Genomic DNA, 24940 nt, shown 5'->3' on the forward strand with positions numbered 1-24940 from the left:
TGCAGGAAAGTGGGGTGCCCTGCCTCTGAGGGGACGTAAGATTTACTCACTATCTATAGTCCCCTTTTTATTCTGTCTTATTAAACCAGCTATTTTATGATACCGCTTGTTGGAGCTTTCTCACCAAGATTGAGAAAGAGTCCAGCCGTCTCTTCTCCCCGCCCCGGTTGCAGAACATCACCCTATTTCGCAAGGGCTGAGAGGAAGCCATTTCCCCATCAAGTGACCAGAGACAAGAAAGAGAAACTAACAGACCCGATAGCTTCTCTCTTAAGGTGCGCAGGATCCTAAGACCAGGTTGTCACGGGTGCCCAGCCCTGGGCAGGTGACTGGGACATTCTGGTTCCAGTTCAACCATCCCAGCCCTGCAACTGGAAACCTAAGCCGTGGGACAGAAAGTGGCTTGTGGCAACGAGGGCGTATCAGGACCCACAGGAAACCACCCAGCTGCTTAGTGCCTCTGGCCAACACCTTCCTCTGAAGAAGCCCTGCTTGAGCCGAGGACGGAGGGAGCCAAGAGGGACATGGTGCTGCCTGTGACCCATGTGCTAGCCTTCGGTGAGTGCCAGAAGCTGTGTGGGTTCCCAGAGAGGGACATGAGGCATCCGGAGCTTCTGCAGAGATGTTACACAGCTGTTTCTCTTGCAGGTGCTTGGCTGGTGGCACAGAGCAAGGCTACACCAAGTGAGTATCATAAGGAGGTAGATGGGGAGTTTGGACACATCTCTGGGCCCCCACCCATCTCCCAGGGCTCCTCCCCAGCCCCACAGAACAAAACTCGCCCTTGTGTGGAGATGGGGCCTGGAGCCAGCTCCAGGCTCACGGCAGGGCAGCCGGGCGCTGGGGACTCCCTGTCTGTCTGGCAGCATCTCTCTCCCTGTGCAGGTGCCCCCTCAATCTCCATCTTCCTGAAGCCACCTGGGGTGATCCCACCGGGAGGCTCCACCACCATCTGTTGCAGTTGCCAGCGTGACCGTGGGAACTTCGTGCTGTACAAGGATGGCCGCCAGCTCCGTACCCTGGAGCTGCGTGGCAGCAGGGCTGAGTTCTCCATCTCTAATGTCACCCAAAAGGACACAGGTGCTTACAACTGCCATTACCTGGATGGAGGCATTGTGCTGGCTCGCAGTGAAACCGTGGAAGTCATGGTGCAAGGTGAGGGATGTGCTGTCACCCCTTCACGTGGGATCAGATGCCACATGGGCAGACCGGGATGCACGAAGCCACCTGGCTTCCCCGTCCACACGATGGGCAGGGTTTTTCCCCTCTTCCCTGGCTTGGAGAGGTAGGGACCATCTTCACCTCTGCCTGAGCCAGCTGGTGGGGTCATGGAGATCCCAGTGGCTCCCGGCAACATGTCAAAGCCCTGCACACCTTCTCATGCCCTCTCTTCTCCCCACAGAGTTCCATCTCCCCAAGCCTGTCCTCTCTGTCCTGCCTGGGCATGAGGTGGCTGCAGGAGCTCATGTGATTTTCCATTGCACCATCGTACACTCCAGTGCTGGCTGTTTCCTGTACCTGGAGGGCCAGGTCAAAGCCCTCAACATACTCTCAAAGGAACGAGATTATTTCAACATCTCCCGTGTGCATGAAGGCAATGGGGGCCGCTACAGCTGCCAGTGTTTCACCAAGAATGCTTCGTTCAAATGGTCTGCTGTCAGCAATACCCTGGATTTGGTGGTGAGAGGTGAGACGTCTCCCCAGCCACATCCTACTCTTCCTCCCTGGTATCTGCCACATCCTGGGGGAACTAGAAAAGAGGATGTGGGGGAAGAAAGCAGCTGTAATAGGTGCCCAAGCAGAGGATTACAGCTTTCTTCAGATGTGTTTGAGCCTTGCCAACTCCTCAGAGACCCTACAGACAAGCTATAGACCCTATAGACACAGGGTTGCTTGGCTACCAGTTGGGGGGCAAGGCTCAGGGGACACCTATGCCTGCACCTACCAGCCCCAGGGACAGTCGTATGTCTCGTCGCAGCCCAGTGGCACCGTCTGGCTGGCAGTGGCAGGTGAGGGCCAGCTCCATGTTCCTGTCCTCCTCCCTGTCTTTGGTGCCAGTGGGTGGAGTGACAGTTCAGACCGTGGGCAGGGGGTGTCCCGGGGGGCAGGGATGTGGGAGGTAGAGCCGACAGGAGCCCTTGGGGCTCCCTATGAACTTCCCTCTATCCCCTTTGCTCCCTATGAACTTCCCTCTATCCCTCTTTAGCCCAGGAGCTCCCCAGTACGTCCTTTTGTCCACATGCGTCCGTTTGCCCTGGGAGCCCCATGCGTACCCCTTCCGTCCCCTTGGGTCCCCTGTTGCCCCCACGGGTCTCCTTTGGTCTGGGAGCTCCCGGGCGGCTCCTCCCAGGGGCCCCCAGTGACCGTCCCTTCCCGTCCCCTGCAGGTTACGCAGATTACACCTGGGTCAACGTGGTGCGCCTGGCCCTGGGAGCCGTGGTCCTGGTCCTGCTGGGGCTGATCGTGGCCGAGGCCATGTGCAGCCACAGGCGCAGGCCGGGGCCCCGCTAGGCCGGGGCGCAGCTCCCTCTGCCTCTGCGGGAGACACGGCCACGCTGCCCCAGCCGCCGGAGCCGGAGGGGCCAGCGCGCTCCCCGCACGCAGAGCTCCCCGGGACTGGGCCCAGCAGGGGAACACGGATTCCCCTCCCGCACCTCACAGCGGGACAAATAAACCCTTCCTCCCCACCAGCTGCCTCCGGGAGTCACTCTGCGGGATGGGCTCTGCGCTGCTGGGGTGACCCCCGTGGCCAGGGGCCGGGCTCTGGGCTGGGGTGGGGCCCAGGGGCACAGCAGCCCCCCCCCTCTGGTGTGTCTGTGTGTCCGGTGTCCTTCTGTCCCCAGCAGGGACAAGCGCCTTTCCCCAAGGGAGGCAGCAGGGCTCAATAACCAGTCTCCACCTGCACAGACTTCCATTGCTCACATTCGTTTATTATTGTAAAACACTGACGAAACACATCACACCATGATCTATATATATAAATTTACTTTTATACGGATATAAATTTATATATATAGGACCTTTAAACCTCTGTATACTCAGGACACAAAGTTCCAGAATAGCTTCACTGGCTACAACAAAAGTATTTTTGTTATGAAAACACAAAGAGGAGGTGTGAATATCAAAAACACGGAAAAAAGAAATTAAAAACGAGTGCAAAATGAATGAAAGTGCAAAAAAGCTTTTGTTATCATAATCACACTCCTTCCAAAATATGCCCCCCTTTCCTCCCTCCACGGACGAGCGAGCCTCGGGCCCCAGAGGGAAGGGGTGGACTGGAGGAAGGGAGCTGGGCTGCAGCCCTCAGGTCCTTCCCTCTCCTCTGTACCGAGGGGTCCCCTCCCAGGGGTTAAGGAGTGAGGAAGAGAGGAGCAGAAGCAGCCAAGTCACATCCCTCTCACGGCTCCCTCCTCTCCTCCAGCACCCCTCATTGCACTCACGTCCCCAGATTTGCCTCCGCAGGCAGCAGCTGCCCTAGGCCCTCAACCCTCCTAGACAACTTGGAGGGTTTCTTTCTTTTCTAAAAGTGCTTGCGATCGACATGGAAATCACTGGAGGAAGGCAGCTGTGCTCTGGTGAGGCGGGCATGGCCGTCCTCCTCGCTGAGCTTCAGGCTAGCTGCTCTCACAGAAACGGAGACCTTGGCCTCACACTGTCACGATGCTGCCCATTTCCCCAAGGAGGGAGAAACACCTTCCTGAAAGGCTCCAACTGCTCCCATACACCCAGTCACCTGTGGACCAGCTGCCCCAGAAGACACCCTGTGCCCGAGGCTGGAGCATGTGGTGGGACATCTCCCATGGCTCCAGCTAAGCCCTGCCAACACCATCTGCAGCAGCAGGGGCAGGAACGACACAAGCACAGGCTTGGGGGCCTCCACTCAAACTTGAAAAATTCTTCATTGACTTAAACATTTTGGCTGCAGTCACATCTCTCAGAAAGACCCCAGAGAGGAACCTGTGGGCCAGACTCAGCCCCTTGTCCTCTCTGGCTTCTTAGTGACACGGCAGTGGACATCCCTGTGAGGAGTTTGGTTGGGCAACAGGGGAAGGATGAAAAACTTTGGTGCTTCTGCCTTGGTCACAGCTGCCCTTGATGCTCCCCAAGGGGAGACTCCCAATCAGTGCTCTGTGGAGATGGAGGACCTGCCAAGGCCAGGGGTGCAGCAAACCTTCCTTCTCCTGGCCTCCCTGCTGGGACCAGAGACAACTTCTGCTCACGGAGGACACATCACCCGAGACCCTGGGACCAGAGCCTGCTGCCTCCACAGCCACAGAGACCACCACATTAAAACAGCAACACACCAACAGCAGGGGAAATGGCGTCGTGGTACTTCCACAAGCACCCATCCACACGTACACACACAATGCTTTGGGTTTGGTTTGGTTTTGAAGGAAACAAGAAGAAGGTTATAAGTTTTAACAGTAAATAGCCCTTGACCACCAACAAACCCTGTAACTCTCTCAGCCAGATGAATCCAGAAGCTTTGTACCCAAATGGCTGAGCCAGCCCCTCTTGGCTGATGAACTGATGCTCAAGACAGCAGGTAAGTGTGCGCGACAGAGACCCTCACATCTCACATCACCCTTCCAGCGGGGCTGGTTTTCCTGGCAGCTGCTCCCTGCGCAGAGCTCAGACCCAGCAGAGACCTGGGGTCCAGCTGTGCAGCCAGACCCCCCAGCCAAGGAGGAGCACCTTGGCAGTCCTGTCCAGTTTGCGCCTGCTCTCTTAGAGGCAGGTCAAAAGAGCCCAGGTAAGGCGGTACCCCACGGCACAGCTCCCTGCTGATGCCCATGGCTGGCACAGTCTGGAGCACGCACCTCTGCCCGTTTTGCTGGTGCCCAGGCAGAGCACGGCGTGATTGCAGCCAACAGCAGAGCAAGAGCTGGTGGAGTTGGTTGTACCCAGTACTGTGAGCCAGCCGTGGCTTGGCTCATGGCTCCTCTTCCCCTTCAGTAGGGATCTTCTGAGCTCACCACCACCTCAGCTCTCCAGGGCAGCCCTGTGAGAGACAAGGCTCTCCATCCTTCACACTAGTTTCGGATCCGACACCTGGGTAGCAACTCCTCTCCCAGCACCCAGGGACAGCGCTTAGTCCCTTCCCCAACAGGAGGGATGACTTAGCATGAAGGAATAGAGCAGATGAGAATAGGATGCTTTCATAAGGTTTCCTTTTAAGCTCGTTAACTATGTCCCCTGCAAGGGAGCCGTTCCGTTCCAGACCACACCTGGAGAGGTCTCTGCACCGTTCACACAGAGAGTCTCACAGCTGAAGGTCCCAGGGCTCCTCCTCTTCTCCCCCAGCACACAGTGGCCCAGAGACTCCCCATCAAATGAGGAGACCAACTCCAGGATCATTTACTGCAGATCAGGGGTGACTTGGGGAGTGACTGTGGGACCCAGGGACACGGCTGTTCCTTCCCACTCCCCCTCTCTCCACAGCTGGCCACATTGCAGTGCTTGAAGAGATGGAAGAAAATAAAAGAGGAAAGGAGAGGGAGAGCTGCCTAAATCAAACCCAAGCATTGACAAAACAAATACATGGACTCGTTGCAAGTCCTGCGTGAAAAGCAAGCAGCAGACATTTCAAGAGCAGGTCAAATGTGACCCCAAATATTCAATAACAAAGAGTCAAAATGCTACATTTCCATGGGAAGCCTAGAACAGATTGACCCAGGTGTGACAGCGGCTCCCAAGGCAGCGCTGCTCCAAGACACATTGCTGGTGCACTTGCTAAGATCCCTTCATCCCTGTCTTTGGGCACTGGGAAAGGGGGAAAAATTGTTTTGCTACTGATATGTCATTCTTGGGAATGGGAAAGAAAGTAGACGTAGGACTTGGATCACATCACTGCAGACTGTGGAGAGCCCTCAGGGCAGGTGGCTGCCCTCCAGCACTGCACTGCCACACCACGAGCTCCAACAGCACCCACAGCAGGCGTGCACAGGATGACAGACAATGGCGAGTGCAGCAGGGGACACAGGGACTATCAGAAGCTGCCTGGGACTCTGCCAGGACCCCCCAGAAATGTTGGCTTTCCTGGCGCTGGAGTCCTCACGTACTTGGCCTCTCCTCCATTACAAGGGACAGTGTTCCATGGGCATTCCCAAAGTGCCTGCCCCCTTGTTGAAAAGGTGCTGTGTTACTAAAAGGACAGAAAAAAACCAGTTAACTGCTGAATTTCTTTTAGCTCTGCAGGTAAGGAATCCAGGGGCAGCAGAAGATCCTGCTCTTCAGACAGCAAGACCTGGGGGCCTCATGAAGGCAAAAAAGGGGGAGAAGGCAGCTTGGCAGGATGGAGTCAGCCAATTCAGGAACGCCTTCAGAAGTGAGCTGTGGATCTGCCTATGGAGGAATGGATGCTTCTTGTCCTTGGCAGCTGTCTCCACTCTAGAAAGGGCCTTGCTCTTAATACGTGGACCAAAGAGGGCCCGACTCTCCTTGGCAGAGGATTTTTTTAATTGCTGCAAGGGGAACAAGTTAACCAAGCATCCTTTCTCCCAGAGACGTGGTGGCCAAGACAGCCTGAAGAACAAGAGGAAATGGAGCTTGTTCTGCACCCATCCAGCCCTGGCCTTGTGGGGCCCTGGGGCTGCTGCATTACAGTAAAGAGGAATAAAGCACAGACGCTGGTTGCGGGCAGAGCAGCAGCCAGGACACATTGCTCCCTGGAAGGGGCAAGAGGTGGGCCACTGCTTCCCAGTGCGGTGAAGGGGCAAAGCAAAGTCATAATCTGGCCTTAAAAGGGAAAGTCAAAAGAATTCAGAGAAAAAGGCAAAGTGAGCAGAAGCTCCTTGAGAGCGTCCCTTGGAAATGATGTTAGCACAAGGCCCCCGAGAGGAACACATTGAGGGGGAAAAAAAAAAATCTCTCAGCTGCTGAGCAAAGCCAAACCCCGCCTTTAAACGGGTGCGAGCACGTACGCGGGCAGTCAGTCCCTTCCCTTATCTGGGTGACTTGAGTAGTGGTGTCGGCCCCCAGCTGCCACACCCTCCGCACTGCTCCCCCGTCCCTCAACACACACCCCTGAATCGGTGCAGTCACAGCAGGACATGGGGGGCAGCTGTCGCGCTAAGACAGGCTAGTCCCACGTCCACCCTCCGTCCCTGCAGCTGCCCCCGAGGCTCAGGGTCAGCCTGTACCCAGCGCTGGAGGAGAAGGGCAGCATGGAGGGGAGGGGAGAGGATGGGAGATGGACTGGTGGGAGGGCGGAGATGTGGCACCCGAGAGGACATGGGCAGGACATGACAAGCTGCGGTCGGTCGGGGGGAATCTGTCCTGACCAGACAGTTTGGCAGCACCAGTGCTAAGGGAGGGTCCCGATCGGGCCACGAAAAGTCACTTTAAGGTGTCATCAGCATTCTTGAACATGAGGATGGCATTGTAGATCTTGAGTGCCGGGCCCAGCTTGACACTCATAATCTTGACGATGTCAGCCTGCGTCAGCAAGAGGAACGCCTCGCCATCGATCATCTGGAGAGGAGAGCATGGACAAAGGCACTCACCGAAAACCCAGGCTGTGACTTCCTAGGGACAGCCAGCACGGGCACGACCTGGGGACATGCACAGTCGCACTCACCCTCAGCCAGGTGCCACAGATGATCCCAGGGAGTAGAGCAGGGTCCACCCACAGCACTCCCGTGCTGCCCCAGATAAGCCAGAGCCGGGAGCTTGCGCGCCCAGGAACAGGGCAGAGACAGGGAAAGGCCCTTCCAGGGGCTGCCCCAGGAGCTCACACTGCAGCTGGCCTGGGCTTCTGCACCAGAGCACAACCGGCACAGCACACAGCCAGAAGGCAACCTGCTCTGGGCAAACACCCGTCCATTCCCTGCTCCAGGTCCCGGCACGCGTGGAGGCTGCCCTCAGCTCAGCTTTGCGTGCCTGGGCACCCTGAAAGCACAGGGCCCATTCACTAACAGGCTGGGACACTTGCTGTACCCAACGCGCCCAGGATCAGCCTGCCCTGGGTGTACTGTGCATGCCAGAAAGCAGTCTCTCTGTGCGTCTGTCCACAGAGGGGTCTAAAATGATAAACCTGGCTGACAGACAGCAATGCCACCAAACTGCTGTGCTGGTGAGAGGATGCAGGTGGGGAAGGATGAATGGGTGAGGCGTAAGCAGCTTCCCTCAGGAGGTGATGGTGCTATCTCAGGTCCTATGGTGCTATCAGGTGCTATGATGGTGCTATCTCAGGCTACCTGAGGTGATGGTGCTTCCCTCAGGAGGTGATGCTGCAGCACCATCCTCCTCCCGCTCCCCCATCCCAGACTCCTCAGAGGGGCCCTCCCGCACCCATGCCAGCAGAACAGGGCAGCACAGCTCCTCGGGGGTCAGCATCTCCCCCCCTGCCACTGTATCTGCACGGGCAGACAGCTGCACACTCGAATGCAGTGAGGCTGCTGCGCTGAAGGCTGCAGGGTGGGATCACTGCCAGGTGCTGGACATGCTCTCAGCATTCAGCAGCAATCCGTTGCAGGAAGGCCACTGGCCAATTCCTCCCTGCCCTGTTGGCAAACAGCTGTCCTTGGCCACCTGCACTCATCCTCCAGTCCTTCTCACCTCGTCCTTGAAGAGCTTGGCTTGGTCCTCGCAACCCGTCAGAGTCTGAACAAAGCTAAAGACCTTGGAATAACGGAGAAAAATGTCAAGACAGAAGCAATGTTTCTGGCTGGAGACCCCCCATGAGCCCACATCCTCACTTCCACAGAGGCATTTTGTGCCCTGTACAGTAACATGTGGCTGTTAGGGCAAAGGCTGCGGTTGCAGCACCCTCCCATGTCTAGAGATCACCCTTGGACCAGGGCACAGGTGCTGGCCTCCTCCAGCCCCAGAGCAGCAAATGCTAGAGCAGCTTCATCTCCAACAAGCCATCTGCAGCGCAGCAAGACGATTCCCACTGAGGGGCGGGGGCAGGAGAGGGGCACACAGGAGGGTAATGGGGAAATCAGGCAGGGCTGGCTGCTGGGGCTGGTGCCAGAATTCCAGCTACCCAGGCCTTAAGAGGGGCCATTGTAGATGCCCAAGAAAGTGAATGAAGGTGACGATGAAGAATCTGAGGTAAAGATTTCTTTCTCAGAGAAACAGGGAAGTGACTTCTTATCTGCAGAGTCTACGGTTTAATTTTTTAACTTGGCAAAGATGAAACTGATTTCTTTGGAAAACTGTAACATGCTAAATGAAGAGACTGCCTGGGCTAGTGTCACATTCAAGCCAAGTGAGAACCTGGTAATTCTGCATGTGCTTCCCAGAAGCTGCCATTAGGGCTCATGTCTGGCAGCTGTCCACACAGAACCCCACAAGCGTGTCCAGTGGACCACCTTCTCGCTAGCCCAGGGAAGTGGCTGCTGAAGCACCTCTGTGCCTGGTGCATGTACCATGGTGCTGCACAGCCAGGTAGAGTGCTCCCAGCCATGCCAGTGGGTAGGAGCCAGCATGCAGCCTTCAAAACCGTCTTACCTCATCAATGGTCCACTTGGCCACTGTAGTTGCTGTGATGCCAGCCACCCCTGGCAGGAGTTTGCAGTGCTGCTCCCAGCAGAGCGACAGGGAGCGGTCAGGGTGGGCAGACAGGGCAGACATGAAGAGTGACTGGTGCATATTGTCTGAAGAAATAGCTGGAAATAAAAATGCAAGATGTGATACAAGGTAGAAGGACAAGAACAGCCCATCCCATCCTATCCTACAAGCCTTGGGGAGGGCCTCGTTCAGGGCAGGGCCCAGGGCTGGCAGCAGATGGTCTCACGGGTCCAGGTGTCAAGAGCTAGTGCTTGTCCCTTGAGTTAATAGGATATCAGTGCATCCAAACATTCAGTTTGGTGGGATTGGGGATGGCAGGGGAAGAAGTTTAGAGACAAGCTTGGCTTTGCCTTGTTCTCACCACCTTCAATCATTAATTTTCCACATTGAACTAGATTTCAATGTCAAATTTCACAACAGAATGCCATCCCATATCATTCAGTTCATTTCATGTTTTTAACAAAGCTTCTCCCTTGCTCTCTGATCCAAGGAGTCAAGGATGGCTCCCAAGAAGAGATCCTCTTCATTCACCCCCAGCGCTGGGGTAGGCAGCAGGACAGCCCATGGTAAAATGGATACTGACTGGAATAAATGTCAGTCATCATCTTACGTCAGTAATCAGAACTAAATTCCAAGCCAACTGTCCAGCATCAGTTTCTGCACTGCAGCAATAATTTGGCACTTCACAACCACACTGATATTTTAGGGTACGGCAGCCACAGGATGAAGGCACAGCTTCCCTGTCTGAAGAGGACAAAGCGCTGGGGAAAATGCACTGCCATAGAGAGAGGATCCTAATTCCCTGCCCTAAAGCACTCAAAGATTCACAGACATAAACCAAGAGACATGACAAAGGACTTAGCAGAGCTCTGGTAAGAGGCAGGGACGTTCTTTGTCAGATGGTCACCTTTGGCGGTCGACCACAGGCTCCTCACTGGTGCTGACCTGTGTGAGGTCTGAGTGAGCCAAGGGAGACCTGCCTCCAACAGCCACCACCCCAGCTCCTCGAGCCAGGCACCTGCAATGACACCGCAGCAGAGGACAGCACTTACTCTGGAAGTCTTCCTGCTGGATCTTCCGGTACTTTGGAGGTCGCCCTCTAAAGAGACAGGAAGACTGATTTCCAACTGGGTTGGGACTGGCCCGAGGGCCCTCCTCCACACTGCACAGAGCGATGCCTTAGCAGTGGGAGCAAGGATTACCTCTTGGACCCTGACCCAAAGGGTTGACAGCTAAAGACACAAAACATGGGAAGAAAAACCAAGAGACATGCCCAACAGAGCTGGAAGGACAAACGCTAGCTGCCAGCAACCGTGCTCCCCCCGGTCAAGGATCCTCTCCACCTTGGCCACCCCTCCCAGGGATGGCAGTCACGGTGCAGGGGCCCTGCACTGCTGCACGGTGCTCACCGGGCTTGCCCCTACCTCCCGTGGTGCCGAGATTTCTTTCGCTGAGGGAAGCCAATCAGGTTCCTCTTGCGAGTTGAGGCCTCTGTGTCGGACAAGTCTGCCTTAAGCCTGCCCTGGTTCTTCTCTGCCAGCGGGCACCCTGAGAGGCAGTAATGGGCCGTGAATCTCCCAGTCACGTGTCCTGACCCGTCGCAACCCGGCGTGGGGCACTTCCTAGAGAACAGAGGGGAGGCAAGTGTTGGACCTGGCTCAGAACAGCATGGGGCGGGCGAGCCAGCAAGGCCACCCCTCCATCCCCGAGCACGGGAAGCAGTAGCCCTGGCCACGGAAAGCAGAGCAAAGACATGCTGAACAAACTCCTGGGGCAAGGGCGCTGGGTGCACAGGAAGGGTACACCCAGGCCGTCCAGGTACAAAGACCTGTCCCACCTTCTCCACTGCTGTCACAGCGACCCTGTGCAAATCACCACAGTGCTGATCAAGCAGGTCACTGGGGTTCACAGAGTCTCCACCTTCCCTTCCTTGCCCTCACAGGCATCCAGACTAGCCTCAGAGTGAGGAGGAAGCAAGTGTCATGAGTGTGACCAGTAAAGAAACCCTTGGGAGCCAGATCTGCCTTCCCCATCCCCACAGATGCTCCACCATACTCGCTCCTCTTGACGCCAGCCTGCCGTGCTGGGGTCGGCACTACACTGCGCCTGGTTTCCCCTGGAAAAGCTCACGCAAGCGACTGACTGAGCTGGGGGAGATGCACTGTTCCTTCTCAGGACTTCCCAGGTCACAACCTCACAGTCAAAGGCATCCATGAGGGGTGGGAGGAATATCATCCTCGAAGCTGGTATCAGTGAACAGCATCTTAGAGGCACGGTCCCCTACGTAGTCCATACGTCCCCACAGGCAGATGGGCACCCAGGGGCTCTGGGTGCCACAGGACAGATGCCGAGTAGGAGCTCACAGGAGTTACACTAGCTGCAGGCTCTGGGCTGCCTTGGGGCCTGGCCTGGGGAGAGCAAGGGCTGCCCCTAAGCAGGGAGCAGAGCCAGGCATGGGGTGGGTGCAGGGAAGGGCTGGTCGCTGGTGTGGGTGCCATGTGCGGAGGAGTGGAGGAAGGGCCGGCACGGGCCAGCAGGGAAGCTGTGCCCCTCTGAGCCACGCTGGGGAGCTCACCTGTGGTGAAAGCTGTACTTGGAGCTCTTGGTGTGAGGGATGCTCTTGCAGCCCAGGGTTGGGCAGCCCCCGTGGGCGGAGGAGGCTGGTTCCTTTGGCCCTAGACCATGAGGAAAAACAGGAGAGAGACTGTCACAGCTGCAGCCCCAGGCAGAGCCAGGGCTCTTGGCTCCCTGCCTGCACCAAACAGGGAGGACTTTTCCAACTGACAACTCCATGGAAAAGCCCTTCCTCCCTGCCCATCCTTGGCCAGCACCTACCCTCCCATTTCTGTGCATGGGCAGGTGGCGGTGACAGTGGGGATCTGGCACGCTTGGGCCCTGGTGTCAGGGACTGAGCCAGGCACAGAACTTACTGAGAGGAGGCTGCAGTGGGTGTCCAGTTTTTGAGCACCAGCCTATGGGGTGGATGTCTGGATGATCCGCATCAATCCAGAAATCATAGACATGGCTCCAACCATCAAAATGGATCTGGGGAGACAAGTAGAGAGGTCACCCTTCAAACCTCAGGGCACCTCTCTGAGGAGCTCTGGAGCCCTCCAAGCTGACAGCAAGCAGCAGGGTAGAGCTGAACTGCAGCACAAGGCTCTCCTCCACTCCTGGAGCCAGGCACTGGGACCTGCTATCCTCCACACGGTGTGCTTCCACAGACCTCCACACACTTTGCCACTGCAACTGGCAGTGAGTTGGGAAGGGCAGGAGCAAGCCAGCACAGTGCCCGGACACAGGCTCAGCATCGAGACTCCAGCACCCACCTTTATCCTGTGATCTTCCACATCCTCCACACTGGCCACTCGGATGAAGGAAGGAGTCCTCCTGTCCACTGCCTCCAGCTTCATGTTGACCAGGAAGCCATGGGGTGGGCGCTGGGGCCAGGAAGAACCCAGGTCAGCGGGGAGCAGGGCTGTGCTTCGGGCTCCCGCGCCCCTCAGCAGCTTTCCCAGCAGTGTGCACTCCTCAAGCCCAGCTCCCAGCCCTGGCCTGTCTGGGTAAGAGCCATCCCTGCTCACAGTGGCAACAGGAGAGAGTGGGGACAGGCCTCCCGGATCTGAGCTGTGTTTTACAAAGATGGGAAAGCTGTGCCCAAGCACAGAAGGTCTCCAAGAGACACATTTGGGGGATCTATATTGCAGCCACACTTGGCTGGACACAGCTGCTGCTGCTGCAGTTGGAGACAACAACTATCAAGCAAGCCTAAATGATTTCCCATCACCCGGCTCCTGTCCAGCCGAGGGGATGGTCATACTTCCCATTTTTCACAGTTTTGAACTATTTGCCCAGGATAGCCCTGACTTCGGAACCTTGAGTGTAGATCCAAACGCCAGGCCTGTGGCAGGAGCATACTGAACATTACTTGGCTTTTCATAAAAGCAAAGACCTGACAATGGAGAAAACCCAAATTCCTGCCCAGGCACAGTGGAGCAGATGATGTGGCACTCACTACTTTAAAGGCCCAAGCTGGGACAGCAGATGATCCAGTCTCCTTTAAGTACTTTTCCCAGGTGAAGTTGTCAGGGTCAGGGTAATCTAGAAGGGGGAAGATGCAGAAGGTGAGACATGCCTGCAGGAAGACAGCAAGTACCCCAGAACGTCCTACTGCCTTGAAGGACCAACCAAGTCTGTGCCAGGCACACGGGAACCCAAGAGACATCAAGAAGTGCTACTATTTTCTCATGGACCACGAAATCCAGGGTACAAGGAAGCAGAAACATCTGCACAGACAGCTTGGGTCCTCCTCGTGTCTCCACTTGGCCTGGCACAATCACCGTGCTGCACCTGAACACGTGCGCAGGAGCCTCGGCATGAGCATGCCGCCTCCCTGGCTGTGGCCTTGCTGAAGGAAGCTGCCTGGGCCTGCAGACAAGCAAGGACCATGGGGTTTGCACCCCCGGGCTCCCCATGCCACCCTGGGAATTCTGTCCCCAAGTGGATGCGCCAGTGAAGGCTGTGCTCCCAGGCCACTGACTCACCTTGAGGAGGTGTGAGGGGTTTGCCGTGCTCCTGACACCATCCAACTGGGTGGATGTATGGACTGCTGGGGTCACACCTAGAAAACATGCCCAAACTCTTACACAGGGCTGAGATACCCGGCTCATCACCGCCCAACAGCGCAGGCTGCGGGGGCCCAGCAGTAGCCCCCAGGCCTGCACCACCAGCAAAAGCCCCTGCAGAAGCCGAGGTGTTCTACAGCACCCTTGTCCCTGAGTGACCCAGGGAACCACAGGCCCTGGCAAGGCAAGGGCTAGAGCAGGGGGACGCCAGCTCAGAGGGGCAGGACATGAACACGCCCCAGGTGCAAGCCCTGCCGCGGAGCTGCCCAGGGAACAGCGACCCTTTGCTGCGAGCGGGGAGACGGGCCGCGCCTTTCAGAGCTCGCAGCAGCGAGACCTGAGCAATCAGGGGGCTCACATCCTGGTCACGGCTCCCAGTAGGTCACGGCACACTCAGGTGCTGCTGCTTCACAGGTCTGCCCCGGGACAGAGCAGGTAGCTGCCCAGCACCAGCGAGTGAGGAGCAGCCGGGACCAGAAACCACTGCAGCCCCACAGCTCCTCAGGGTGAGAAGTAAGAGAAGGTCAGAGGGCTCCAGCCACAAAGGAAACAGAGCTGCTCTCAGGACCCTGACTGTGCTAACTGGCCATTTTAATTGGCCTTAACCAGCCTCAACAGGGACACCTCCCCACCCCGGCCACAATCCCCTGCCTAGAGACACAGGAGCTCCTTTTAAGATCAGGCTTTCAGTGTCTGCATTGCAGGTGGCCCCATCTCCCAAGTGGGTTTCAGGGCGAGCCCACAGCATGCAATCACACCTGTCTTTGCCCCACATTAACTACAGGGCCATGGCAATGTCCCAGGAGGTGACAAGGAACAGGTAAAGGTTTGTCCCCCAGCACAGGGAGGTGACCCTCTGCCTCACTGGACCACTGGTGGCCTGTCTGCAGCAGCATGCTGGGATCGTCCCACACTTTCCTGAGCACCCTGTCACTCTTGCAGAAGCAATGGTGGGGTGTCTCCCCAGCACTGGCACCCCAGGAGCACTTACCAGTAGTCATAAGTATCATCCCAGTTGTCAAAGTGCACCAAAAAGCGATTGTCCACCACGTCAGTCACTGTGGCAACACAGATCAGGGAAGGGTTCATGCGATCCACAGCTTCGAGCTTCATGCCCACCTCGAAGCCCGGGGAAGCCTCGTGCTGGGAGGAGAGAGGGACAGGTTTCTTTCAGAGCCGTGGTCCCAGTGCCTTCTTCACCACTTCCCTTGCCTGCTGCAAGGAGGCACCTGCCCAAACCCTCCCAAAACCAGACACTTCCTGGCCTCCAGGCAGGCCCAGGACCACTTACAATCCCAGAAGGGCAGTGCCCTGCTGTGCGTGCCAGAAAAGAGGCAGAGGGTAAGTAACTCAGCTTGGCCACGCAAAGAAAGAGGAAAAGAAATCTTCAGACCCTCAGGATCTTCCATAAGCAGTAACCTCCAAGAGACAAACAGCCTCCAACTTAGACTGATTCAGATTTTGTCACAAAACACTTGTTTGCGGTCGTTCTCGTCCAGTGTTAGTAGTGACCAATGCCCTAGGCTTAGCAGGAGGAGCTGGGATGGGGCCCTTCATCCTACCTTGCCTTTATTTCTTGGATCCAAAATCTGTACAAAACGCTGCACCACACACTCTAGTGGGATTGTTGCAGCAATGAACAGGAGGGTTTAGACACAATAAATAACTTGAAGAAGCTGGTTTATCAGTAGGTTGAATTTCCTCTGCAGCTGACAAAGAAACCATCAGCATTTTGCACTCTGCTATATTCCCATTTTCCTTACCCAAGCTGCCATATGAAAAATAAAGGCAGAGACAGAAACAATGAAGACACAAAACAGAGACAAAAGAATTATACTTATGAAACATTAACTGAGGGGTTTTGGCAAAATAATTGTTGAGAGTAGTGGTTACTTCTCCTCACCAGTACTTTTGCAACAGATTTAACTGTTCATGAGACTGACCTGGATGAAACAGTGAATCAGACCGATGCCAATTTTGGGCACACCAAACTAGTGTCCAAGCTACAGATCCTCAGCAGCAAAGCGTGACGCATCTTATTAAGCAATGCCAGCAGTACCCTCTCCTGGCCCTCTGCACTGTGGGCTTGAGAAGTGTGGGGTGGACAGAGAAAAGCCCAGCACTAGCAGAAGCATTCTGCTCAGCTGGAGGGGAAGAAGTCACACCTGAACCTGCAGGCTCTGGCAGGAAGGAGAAGCTGCTACTCACAGTGTTTCGGACCATGAAGAGGTGCTTAGGAGCTGCCTGAGCCTTTGTTATCTTCAGGTAGTTTGTCCAGCTGAATTCTTCTTCCTTATAACCTACAACCCCTCAGGAAGAGAAATGAGACCAGCAAGTTCACAGAGAGCAGCCAGGAGGTCATAAGGCTGAGCCCAGCCATCCCTGACCAGCCCTCACCCTGCCAGGCATGTCCTGCTGTGGGTGGATGGGGTCTACAGCGGCCCTGGGAAACCCAAAGCCCATTGGCTTAGGCCCAACGGCTGATTTTGAGGAGTGCTAGGAAACATTAGCAGCGGAGTGGAAATCCAGAGCTCAGCTCCTCCCCAGAGAGCATCAGTCCCACCGGCCCTGGGGCACAGCTGCTGGCTCCAGCCTGGCACTGGGACAGCCAGGGTGACAGGGCTTTGCCCCAAAATGGGAGCGAACAGAGATCTTTAGCGTGATGGGTGCCTGAAAGGTTGTCCTGTGGAACAGGACAGCACAGCAGCATCCCCTCCTGGGCCCCATGGAGCCACCCTGTCCCCATCTCCAGCTCTACATTCGGGGGCCCACTACTCGTCCCCCATCCTTCAACAGGACCCACCAACTGAGAATCGCTAACTCCTTACCTTTTGGGGGCTGGAGTTTGTGCCCCGTCTCCTCAAACCAGCCAGCGGGGTGGATGTCAGGGGAGTCAGCATTCAGCCAGAAATCATGGCACTCAGAGTAGCCATCAAAGTGGAGGCGCATCCGGTAACCGCACACCTACCGGCAGGGAGGGCAGGAAAAGGAAAGGACCACGGAAACTTCCTGCTGTCCCAGGCTGAGCACCACATGCACCTCCCCTCCCGCACATAATCTCAGCATATCACTTAGGGAAGCCAAGAGTTAATCATAGGCTAGTGCCCAAATCAGGAGGCACATGCCAGTCCCAAAAGGTGTCCAGCACAGAACAAGGTAAGTGCAAGGCCACCACAAGCCAGCCCTAAGAAGGGAGGTTCAGGCTGGTGTGTGAGATGCCATGGTGGGGCACCTTGCTGGGAGTGCAAGGATTCCCTTTTCTGCACCCAGGGGAGAAGCTGGCGCAGGGATTTTGGGTAAATGCCATGCTGCTTTGGTGAAATCTCTCCAGCAGCAAGAACAGCAGCCACTGTTGTACGGCTGATCTCCCTGGCTGCCTGGGGAGCACTGCGAGGCTGGTTCAGCTGCCACATAGCTGAGCAGAGAGCCCCACAGACAGAGGGCCTCCACGGACACAAGGAATAGCAATGGGATACCTCCATACCTTCCCTCTCAAGGGCTCAGACCTGTCTGAGCGGCATCAGCTCAAAGATAAGAAGCTGTTGCCATCACCACAGTCTTTCCCCCCATGGGCCTACTGTGTCAGAGTGATGGAGAGACCAACTAGGCTGACGCATGACAGCTGCTCCACAGCACTGTCTCCTGCCCCTACGAACTGGAAGGAAACTCCCCGTTTGCTTGACCGAGGTGCTGGAGCACCAGCTCATCTCATGCAGTGACATGCAGGCGAGGGCCCAAAGCCCGTCTCCTCCATAGGCCAGCCGGCAGCACCTCCCCTCCCACAGAGCCTCCCGCTGCGCCGGTGCGAGGAGGGACCAAGGAACGTGGGAACCGGCGGCACCTTACCTCAGCCACTGTCAGGATAAAGTACATAGATGGGTGCTGCGGATCGATCCCCTCCAGCTTCATCCCCACTTTAAAGCCATTCTTGTGCTGGGAAGCTGCTTGGTACTGGAAACAAAAATTAGACTACAATGTAAAAAATGACGCAGGTAGTTGGGTCTAGAACCATCCCAAGGAGCAACCATCAGGCAATGGGAGCTGCTGGGACCAGGAGGTTGTGGGCCACATGTTGTCGTCCAAATTTTAATCCTTTTCCCGTAGAAAAACACATTCTTCCTCCTCCTTGTGGGTTTGCGTCTCCTGCTACTGGCAGGGCAGGGTGTCCCTGGGCTAACAGCCGCAGCTGGGGAGAGTGGGGCACGGGCCTGGCTCCTCTTGCACCCTGGCAATCAGACGCCCGGGAGCAGGGGTGCAGCGCAGCAACGTGGCCTCAGGAGAGCCCACACCTGGCTTCGAGGAAGGGCTGGAAAGCTTTCGAGGAAGGCTCCACCACCCTGCCAGAGCCACAGGGGCGTCCTGGGCAAATGTGGGGTGCTTGGGATGGGGGACAGCACCCTGCTGGGGAGTGGGACTTGGGGCAGATCAAAACTGGAGGCTGACTGGTCACCTCCAGTTGAAGATGGGAGCTTGCTTATCGCTCAGAGTCCCGCAAAATAGGGAAGCAAGGAAGAGAGGAGAAGGAGGAGGGGTGGGAAAAAAAAGGGAAAGAAAAGAGAAGATGAAAGAGGGAAAAAGACAGGAAAATCCCAACTCACATCCTGGAAGAGATCTAAAGGGGCAGCGACAGCTTTCTGCTCCTCCAAGTAGGACGCCCAAGACCAGCCTTCTTTCTTCTCCTCACTGGCACCTGAGCGCAGCACAAACGCACACACAAGAGGCGCTGCTGAGGGTCCGCTCCCGCCTCCGTCCCTGCCTGCCTCGGCGCAGCGTGGAGGGCAGGCGAGCGCATGGGTCCCGCTGGGGCCGCATCCCGCTCTCACGCACAGTCCTGCATCCCTGCAAAGCTCAGCACCATCCTACCAGAGCCCCTTCTCCAGCAAACCTGGCCGGCTGTCTGAGGGGGGACAGAGCCAGGAGGCCCCTCTCACATAGGTCCCCATGACCCAAATGTCCTCTGTCGCTGAACAACGCTCTAGTAAGGCACCTAAGGAGCCTGAGGGACAAGCCATCCTGTGCAAAGAATCAGGACACCTCTGCAACCAGTCCTCCTCCAGCCAGTACATCTGAAATGGCCACAGCACGGATGGATTTGGGACAGCCAGCAGGATCCATCCAGAGGTCTGGGAATCAATGCCAGCTGCAAGGGGCTCCCAGCCAGTCAAACCAGCAGTGGGCTCACCTCCCACCACCGCTCCAGAGGCACCAGCTCTGCTATCCTCTGCTCTGAGACAACCATCTGAGCCCCCCTTGGCACACCAGGGCCACCCTGATGCCCTAGAGATGCATTTACCCTCATGGTATTCACAAAAAGATGACAGCATTGTCTCTTCATAGGCAGGGACGTGATCCTTCATGCCTTCGACCCCTTTAGGAAGGCCACAAAGGCCTTGCCTGAGGCACACAGGACACAACGCAAGTCTCTTGCTCTCCAGCCACTTTCTCTCCCTGCTTCGTAGCGCCTGAAGGGACTCCAGGAGTGCTGTGCCTATTCCAGCACTGAGTAATTCACAGCACAGGTCAGCCATGGCACACAGCCTTGGGCCGGGCAGGCCAGAAATGCTGAGGAAAAACAGACCAACTGCTTCCTCCCTTGGGCTTAGGGAAATTGGAGATGGAAAAAATAGGAACTTGCAGAAGAAATTAAAGCCGAACTCCAGTGAGCAAGGTTACTAACCTAGATGCTTCGCTAATACTTAAGAGTGACGAACACCTTTATTATACTTTAGGACATAGAAAAAAGTGGCAGGCATGTTTGGGGAATCCGTAAGTACAAGCTCTGCACTTCTGGAGAATGACAAATACATCTGGAGATAGAGCATACATCAACTCTGCTGCACTGAAGCATCCAGGTGTGTATTTTGTTTGCTGATGTACTTCTAGAATAAGAGAAAATAAAATGCTGAAATAACAAGGCTCAGGACTGCTTACTTGTATGCAGCAGGGAAGGTTGCATGCTCAGGGCTCAGATTGTAGAGAAAAAGACCTGGCAAGCGAGTATGAGTTCCCTTTTTAATAGTGGTTAACTCAGTGTAACATCAGGGGTTAACGACATCTGGCCCCTGCTACTGTCCCTACATTTGGCTATGGAGAGGAGTATGAAGCTGGAACAGTTTCATTTTAAAATTACTTTGAGTATGACCTGTCACTATTCAAAGACAAAAGATTTCCCATAAATGTTTATTTTCAGTATTTTCCCAAGTTCTCCTTTCCCCTCGCCCCCATCGCACTGAAGGGAAAAAAACCCAAAACACTGCATCCCTCAGCTCGTCTCCTTTCCCTCTGTGTCAACAGCTCTGTGTTCAAGATGTCCTCTGATACAGTCCAGGAATAGATCCCCACGAGATAAGACAACCCCAAATCACCTGGCTTCAGCGGCACCAGACCCAAACTTGTGAGCTCCCGATTACGTGAGGGAAGTTCCCCGTAAGACCATCCAAAGGGGGGGGCAAAGCCAGACGTGGCGCAGTCACGTTATTGCTCAGGATAGCGCCTCTTGGAGCAAACACGGTATCCACAAGCAAGTAATAAATTCAGCTCCCAAGGGGAGGGACCAGAAAGCACTGTACAGTACGGCCCAATGCCTGAAGAAGACACAGCCGTATCTGTAAGGGTGCACCCTTCCCATGGAGAGAAAGAGAGGAAAGGAGAGAAATGGAAAGAGACAGAGAGAGCAGGATCAAGCAAGCAGAGGAGCTTACAAGCCTTCAGGAACATGTACCAGTGCATTGCACTGGGTGTTTGACTCTGCTGGAGCACCAAAATGCTGGCCCAGCCCTGCAGCACCGCAGTGGAACCCCACAGCCATGGTGGGAGCGCTCACCCCACCACCCACCCGGCCCTCCATACCGTGCTGACTCCCATTCCACGCATCAGCCTCCGGATTGCTGATGGCAGAGTCTCCTGCAGAGTTTTTCCTCTCCTCCTGCTTTTCCTCCTAGACATGACAGCAGACAAAACAGAAACCCATCATGTTGGAGGTCTGCACAGAGGTTTATGCTGTGTGTTGTACCCTCACCCCAGTGCCAAGGGCCATACTGCCCCTCTGCAACGTCCATGATTTGACTGATGCTTGGCCCAGAAATGGGCAACCAAGAGGATCTGATGATGGGAGCCCGAGGGGGATTTTGGTGCTGAGTGGCAGCAATCATACCCGGAGTGGATCTGCTATGGTCACGGCTGGCAAGCAGAGCTTCCTTGCCTTGTCAAAGGCACTCTCCCTTCCTCAGGATACACATCACGCAGATAGACACTCTCTTACTTCAACACTTACTTTGGTGGCCCAGCCTCAAGAGAGCAGTTGAGAGTGCTTGATACCTACAGCCCAACCAGGACGTGTCGAGCACTGCCCAATGCGAGGCGCTCAGCACGCCAAACAGCCAGCCAAGTGTCTAGAAGCCCTGATGTTCCACACATTCAAGTCTTTTTGGCATTAACAGCCAACAGGTTACCCCTTCGACATATAGCTGACATAGCACCGATGAGAACTGTGCACACCCACAGCGTGCATGGCCCACCCTTGACATCAGCACGTGCGCACACATGCCCTCCCTGCCCTCTTCCTACCATTTGCTCAGATTCATATTCTTCCTCCGAAGGGCTCTGGTAGTCCTTCCTCTTTCGTTTCTTCACCGGCTTGAGGATTTCGGTGGCATTGGTGCTGCTGGCAGAGTTTTCCACAATGACGGACCTGCACAGAGGAGGGGAGAGTAAACCACTGTGGCACTGTACATGGCAATGCTGGGGTGTCGGTAAGGGAGCGGCTGCTGGAGAATCACCGTCAGCCCGTTTCTTACTCACACATGCTCCCATCCCTCCTGACTAATGTACGCACTCCTCTTAGCATACAAGTTGGCAAGAGGTTAGAACCAGGGTACAGACCAGAATCACCCTCACACGCTTGGGTGTCAGAACCCTCAACCCAGGGATGGATCAAAAGCGATCCAGTTTCGTAGCAGAGCTCTAAGCTGCATCAGAGTCACACAGAGATGCTGGAAAACAAGTCCCAGGAGTCACACGTTAGTAAGCAGAGGGGCTGGAAATGCCCTCGTGACCCACGCCTCCCACTGCTGCTCAGCCTGGAAGCACCCACTGCAGCAGCCCTGCTCCAGCAGGGTGTTTATGAGGCCACAAATTGGGCAGGAGAAAATCTGGCTCCTGTGCTTCCTGCTGTCCCCTGGGACAAGTCTTCATCCCCCCACTCTGCAGCCAGGCCACTCTGCCTACAGGAAAGAGGGAAACAAACGGGATCCCCAGAACCTGCCGGAGACAGATGTGCTTGCATCTCCTGCTGGAGCATGTGGACCAGGGGAGGGAGGGCAGACAGATGGATGGATATGGCTCTGCATGGAGCAGACTCCCCTTTCTTTACCTTTCTTTGAACTGCTGGTGACAGTGCTCGCTGCAGAAGCCCCTGCCTTCCCGGGCTCTGTCTGACATATGTCTCCGGCCACAGGTATCACAGTGACACATGCTTTCTGCTGTTGGCAACTTGGTCTGCTCCGGCACATCTGAGACAGAGAGAAGAGGAGCAGTGAGGCACAAGGTGCAGCAAAGGAAGGAGAGCAGGAAGCAGGAGACATTTGCCTCACTCAGGGCCTACGCCAGACAGCGCCTGCTGGATGATGGTACCCACCCCAGAAGTGCCACCATGGTGCCCTTACCCTGAGCCACAGTAGGATTGTCCCTGCTGGTGGGTGCCACCTCTGAGTCCCCATCTTTCTCTGTGTGACCCTCCTTTATAGCTTCCACTGGAGGCATCTTATCAGCACTCACCACCTTCAGCGTCCCGTACTCATTTATTCGGAACTATGTAATTGAACCAAAAAAACAAGGAAGAATAGTTAACAAGGAGGACAGAAATGTAACTTGACAGCTAGTGGGTGCATGTGAGCTCTCAGAATGAGAGGGACACGGTTTGGTCATTAGTGCGTCCAACAAGAGGACAGCTCTTCCGATGACAGAGGTGAGCACAGCACCAAAGTCACCCGTCCTGCTGCCCCTCCCTGCAGTCAGTGCTGGCTGCTGAGCCTGCCAGGGCAAGCACGCTGCCTGCACTTGGGTGAGACCAGCACCAGCTGGCAGCACGAGGGCAGGGTGATGGCTGGAGGATGTGGTGCCCTGAAGCTGAGTAGCAGCTGAGAAGTTGGTGCATTTTGTGCAAGCTATTTTGTGTACCGAGGGGTACACCTAAAGGCACCTGCTGCCTGATGAGCGCAAGGCCGCTGTTTCTAGGGTGAGTGCAGGAGCTTGCTGAGAGCAAACTCCATGGCACAGCTTGGAAAGTAAAGATGCCCTGCGCAGCACATAGCATCCCTCTGCCTCCCCGTGCAGGTCAGACCTGCTGCAGCCCCCCAGGCACCATGTGTGTTCTCTCTCTGCTAATCTCACAAGATGGGAAGGGCACAGGGATGGGGCACAAGAAGAGCCTCACAGAGCGGGAACAGCTGAGGGATCCTCCAGCTGGAGGCCCCACTGCCAGGGGCCACGTCACATCCTGGTGGTCCCTGCCTGGCACAGGCTGGGGGACTGCCGCTTACAAGGGCAAGCAGCTGCGGGGGAGTGGCAGGGGGGGCAAACACGGTGGCCCAGGGCTACACTTACCCGCAGGTTACTCCCAGGCAAAGTAGCCACCCCATCTTTCCACTCCAGCACACGGACTGTGCTGCAGGTCTGCACCCCGCTGATCTGGGGAATGACAGTAGCTGTGATGGGCTCACTCCCTGCTCCCCTCTCTGGCCTCTCAGCCCCTGTGCTTCTCTGTGGTTCCCGGGGGAATCGCTGAATTTCTAAGGTGCTCGTGGGAAGGTTGATGGTAGTGGCATTTGCTTGAGAAGGGAAGAAAGGAAACAAACAACCAGAGGCATACACGGAACACTTAACTGATGCAAACAAGGCTCAAAGGTGGCACAAAACAACAGAGAGATCACAGTCTCCCAGCTGAGGGCTCAGTGCTGTGGGCTAAAGCACCCACAAGCAGGCAGCGTGACCCAACAAGATCCGCAGCCAGCAATGGCTTGTGCTGGGGGGTGGCACCAACACTACCCACATTCAAGGGTTCCTACTTCAGCCTAACTTCAGCCTGTTCCCATGACCAGGATGCCCTGATGTGGCAGGATTGTGCTGGCGAGCTCCTGAACTGCATCTTCCAGTTTAGTTTCGTTACAAAGGAACACACTATGCAGCCCAGGGCCTCTCCACAGTGGGAACCGAGGCACTGGGAGCAGGAAAAATTGGGACATTTGCTTCTAAAGAACACCCCTGATCTCACCTAACACGCATCCATGCTTTGCGCGCACACCTCCTGAAAGACACTGGTCAGCTGGGCTGAAAATTGTTGTCCCAGTTTTCAAGAAGGGTAAGAAGGACGACCCTGGTAATTACAGGCCTGTCAGTCTCACTTCAGTGCCTGGTGAAATTAGGGAGAAGGTTACTCTGGGAGTTACTGAAAAACACTTGAGAGACAAGGCAGTCATTGGTCATAGCCAACACAGGTTCACAAGGGGAAAAACCTGCTTAACTAACTTAATTTCCTTTTGTGAAAAGGTCACCCATAGAGTTGACCAAGGGAAGCCAGTACATGTGGGTTTTTTGGATTTTAGCAAAGCTTCTGATACTGTCTCTCACAGTATCCTTCTGGACAAAATGTCCAGCACACAGCTAGACAAGTCCATAGTACAATGGGTGAACAACTGGCCAATGGGTCGGGCTCAAAGACTTACAGTCAATGGGGTCACATCAGGCTGGCGGGCAGTCACCAACGGGGTTCTGCAGGGCTCAATTTTAGGGCCAGTGCTCTT

At 55.6% G+C, this 24940-nt stretch overlaps 2 protein-coding genes across 3 annotated transcripts in view; one reads left to right on the top strand and one right to left on the bottom strand.

Moving 5' to 3' along the window:
- Window positions 1-239: 239 nt before the first annotated feature.
- On the top strand, window positions 240-2671 carry LOC140659517 (osteoclast-associated immunoglobulin-like receptor). The gene is made up of 5 exons (XM_072879265.1): window positions 240-558; window positions 649-684; window positions 886-1155; window positions 1403-1687; window positions 2387-2671. Exons 1-5 carry the CDS (start codon window positions 525-527, stop codon window positions 2509-2511), a joined length of 750 nt encoding a protein of 249 aa, XP_072735366.1. The 5' UTR covers window positions 240-524; the 3' UTR covers window positions 2512-2671.
- Window positions 2672-2823: 152 nt separating this feature from the next.
- L3MBTL1 (L3MBTL histone methyl-lysine binding protein 1) overlaps window positions 2824-24940 on the bottom strand; it is a 31680-nt gene continuing 9563 nt past the window's right edge. Inside the window, exons 4-23 of one of the 2 annotated variants that reach the window (XM_072879311.1) lie at window positions 23745-23968; window positions 22805-22949; window positions 22513-22651; window positions 21708-21831; window positions 20991-21078; window positions 18740-18831; window positions 17988-18092; window positions 16970-17105; window positions 16350-16441; window positions 15133-15284; window positions 14061-14137; window positions 13532-13617; window positions 12846-12956; window positions 12447-12561; window positions 12092-12191; window positions 10941-11138; window positions 10569-10678; window positions 9457-9614; window positions 8560-8622; window positions 2824-7473 (exon numbers count right to left, since the gene is read on the bottom strand). In XM_072879311.1, coding sequence (XP_072735412.1) covers window positions 7339-7473; window positions 8560-8622; window positions 9457-9614; window positions 10569-10678; window positions 10941-11138; window positions 12092-12191; window positions 12447-12561; window positions 12846-12956; window positions 13532-13617; window positions 14061-14137; window positions 15133-15284; window positions 16350-16441; window positions 16970-17105; window positions 17988-18092; window positions 18740-18831; window positions 20991-21078; window positions 21708-21831; window positions 22513-22651; window positions 22805-22949; window positions 23745-23968 — 2450 coding nt within the window. In that variant the 3' untranslated portion in view covers window positions 2824-7338. The remainder of the gene's footprint in view (window positions 7474-8559; window positions 8623-9456; window positions 9615-10568; window positions 10679-10940; window positions 11139-12091; window positions 12192-12446; window positions 12562-12845; window positions 12957-13531; window positions 13618-14060; window positions 14138-15132; window positions 15285-16349; window positions 16442-16969; window positions 17106-17987; window positions 18093-18739; window positions 18832-20990; window positions 21079-21707; window positions 21832-22512; window positions 22652-22804; window positions 22950-23744; window positions 23969-24940) is intronic. The other variant, XM_072879313.1, reaches the window with a different exon arrangement.

This window comes from Ciconia boyciana, chromosome 14, assembly GCF_034638445.1.
Source record: "Ciconia boyciana chromosome 14, ASM3463844v1, whole genome shotgun sequence".
NCBI classification, from domain to species: domain Eukaryota; kingdom Metazoa; phylum Chordata; class Aves; order Ciconiiformes; family Ciconiidae; genus Ciconia; species Ciconia boyciana.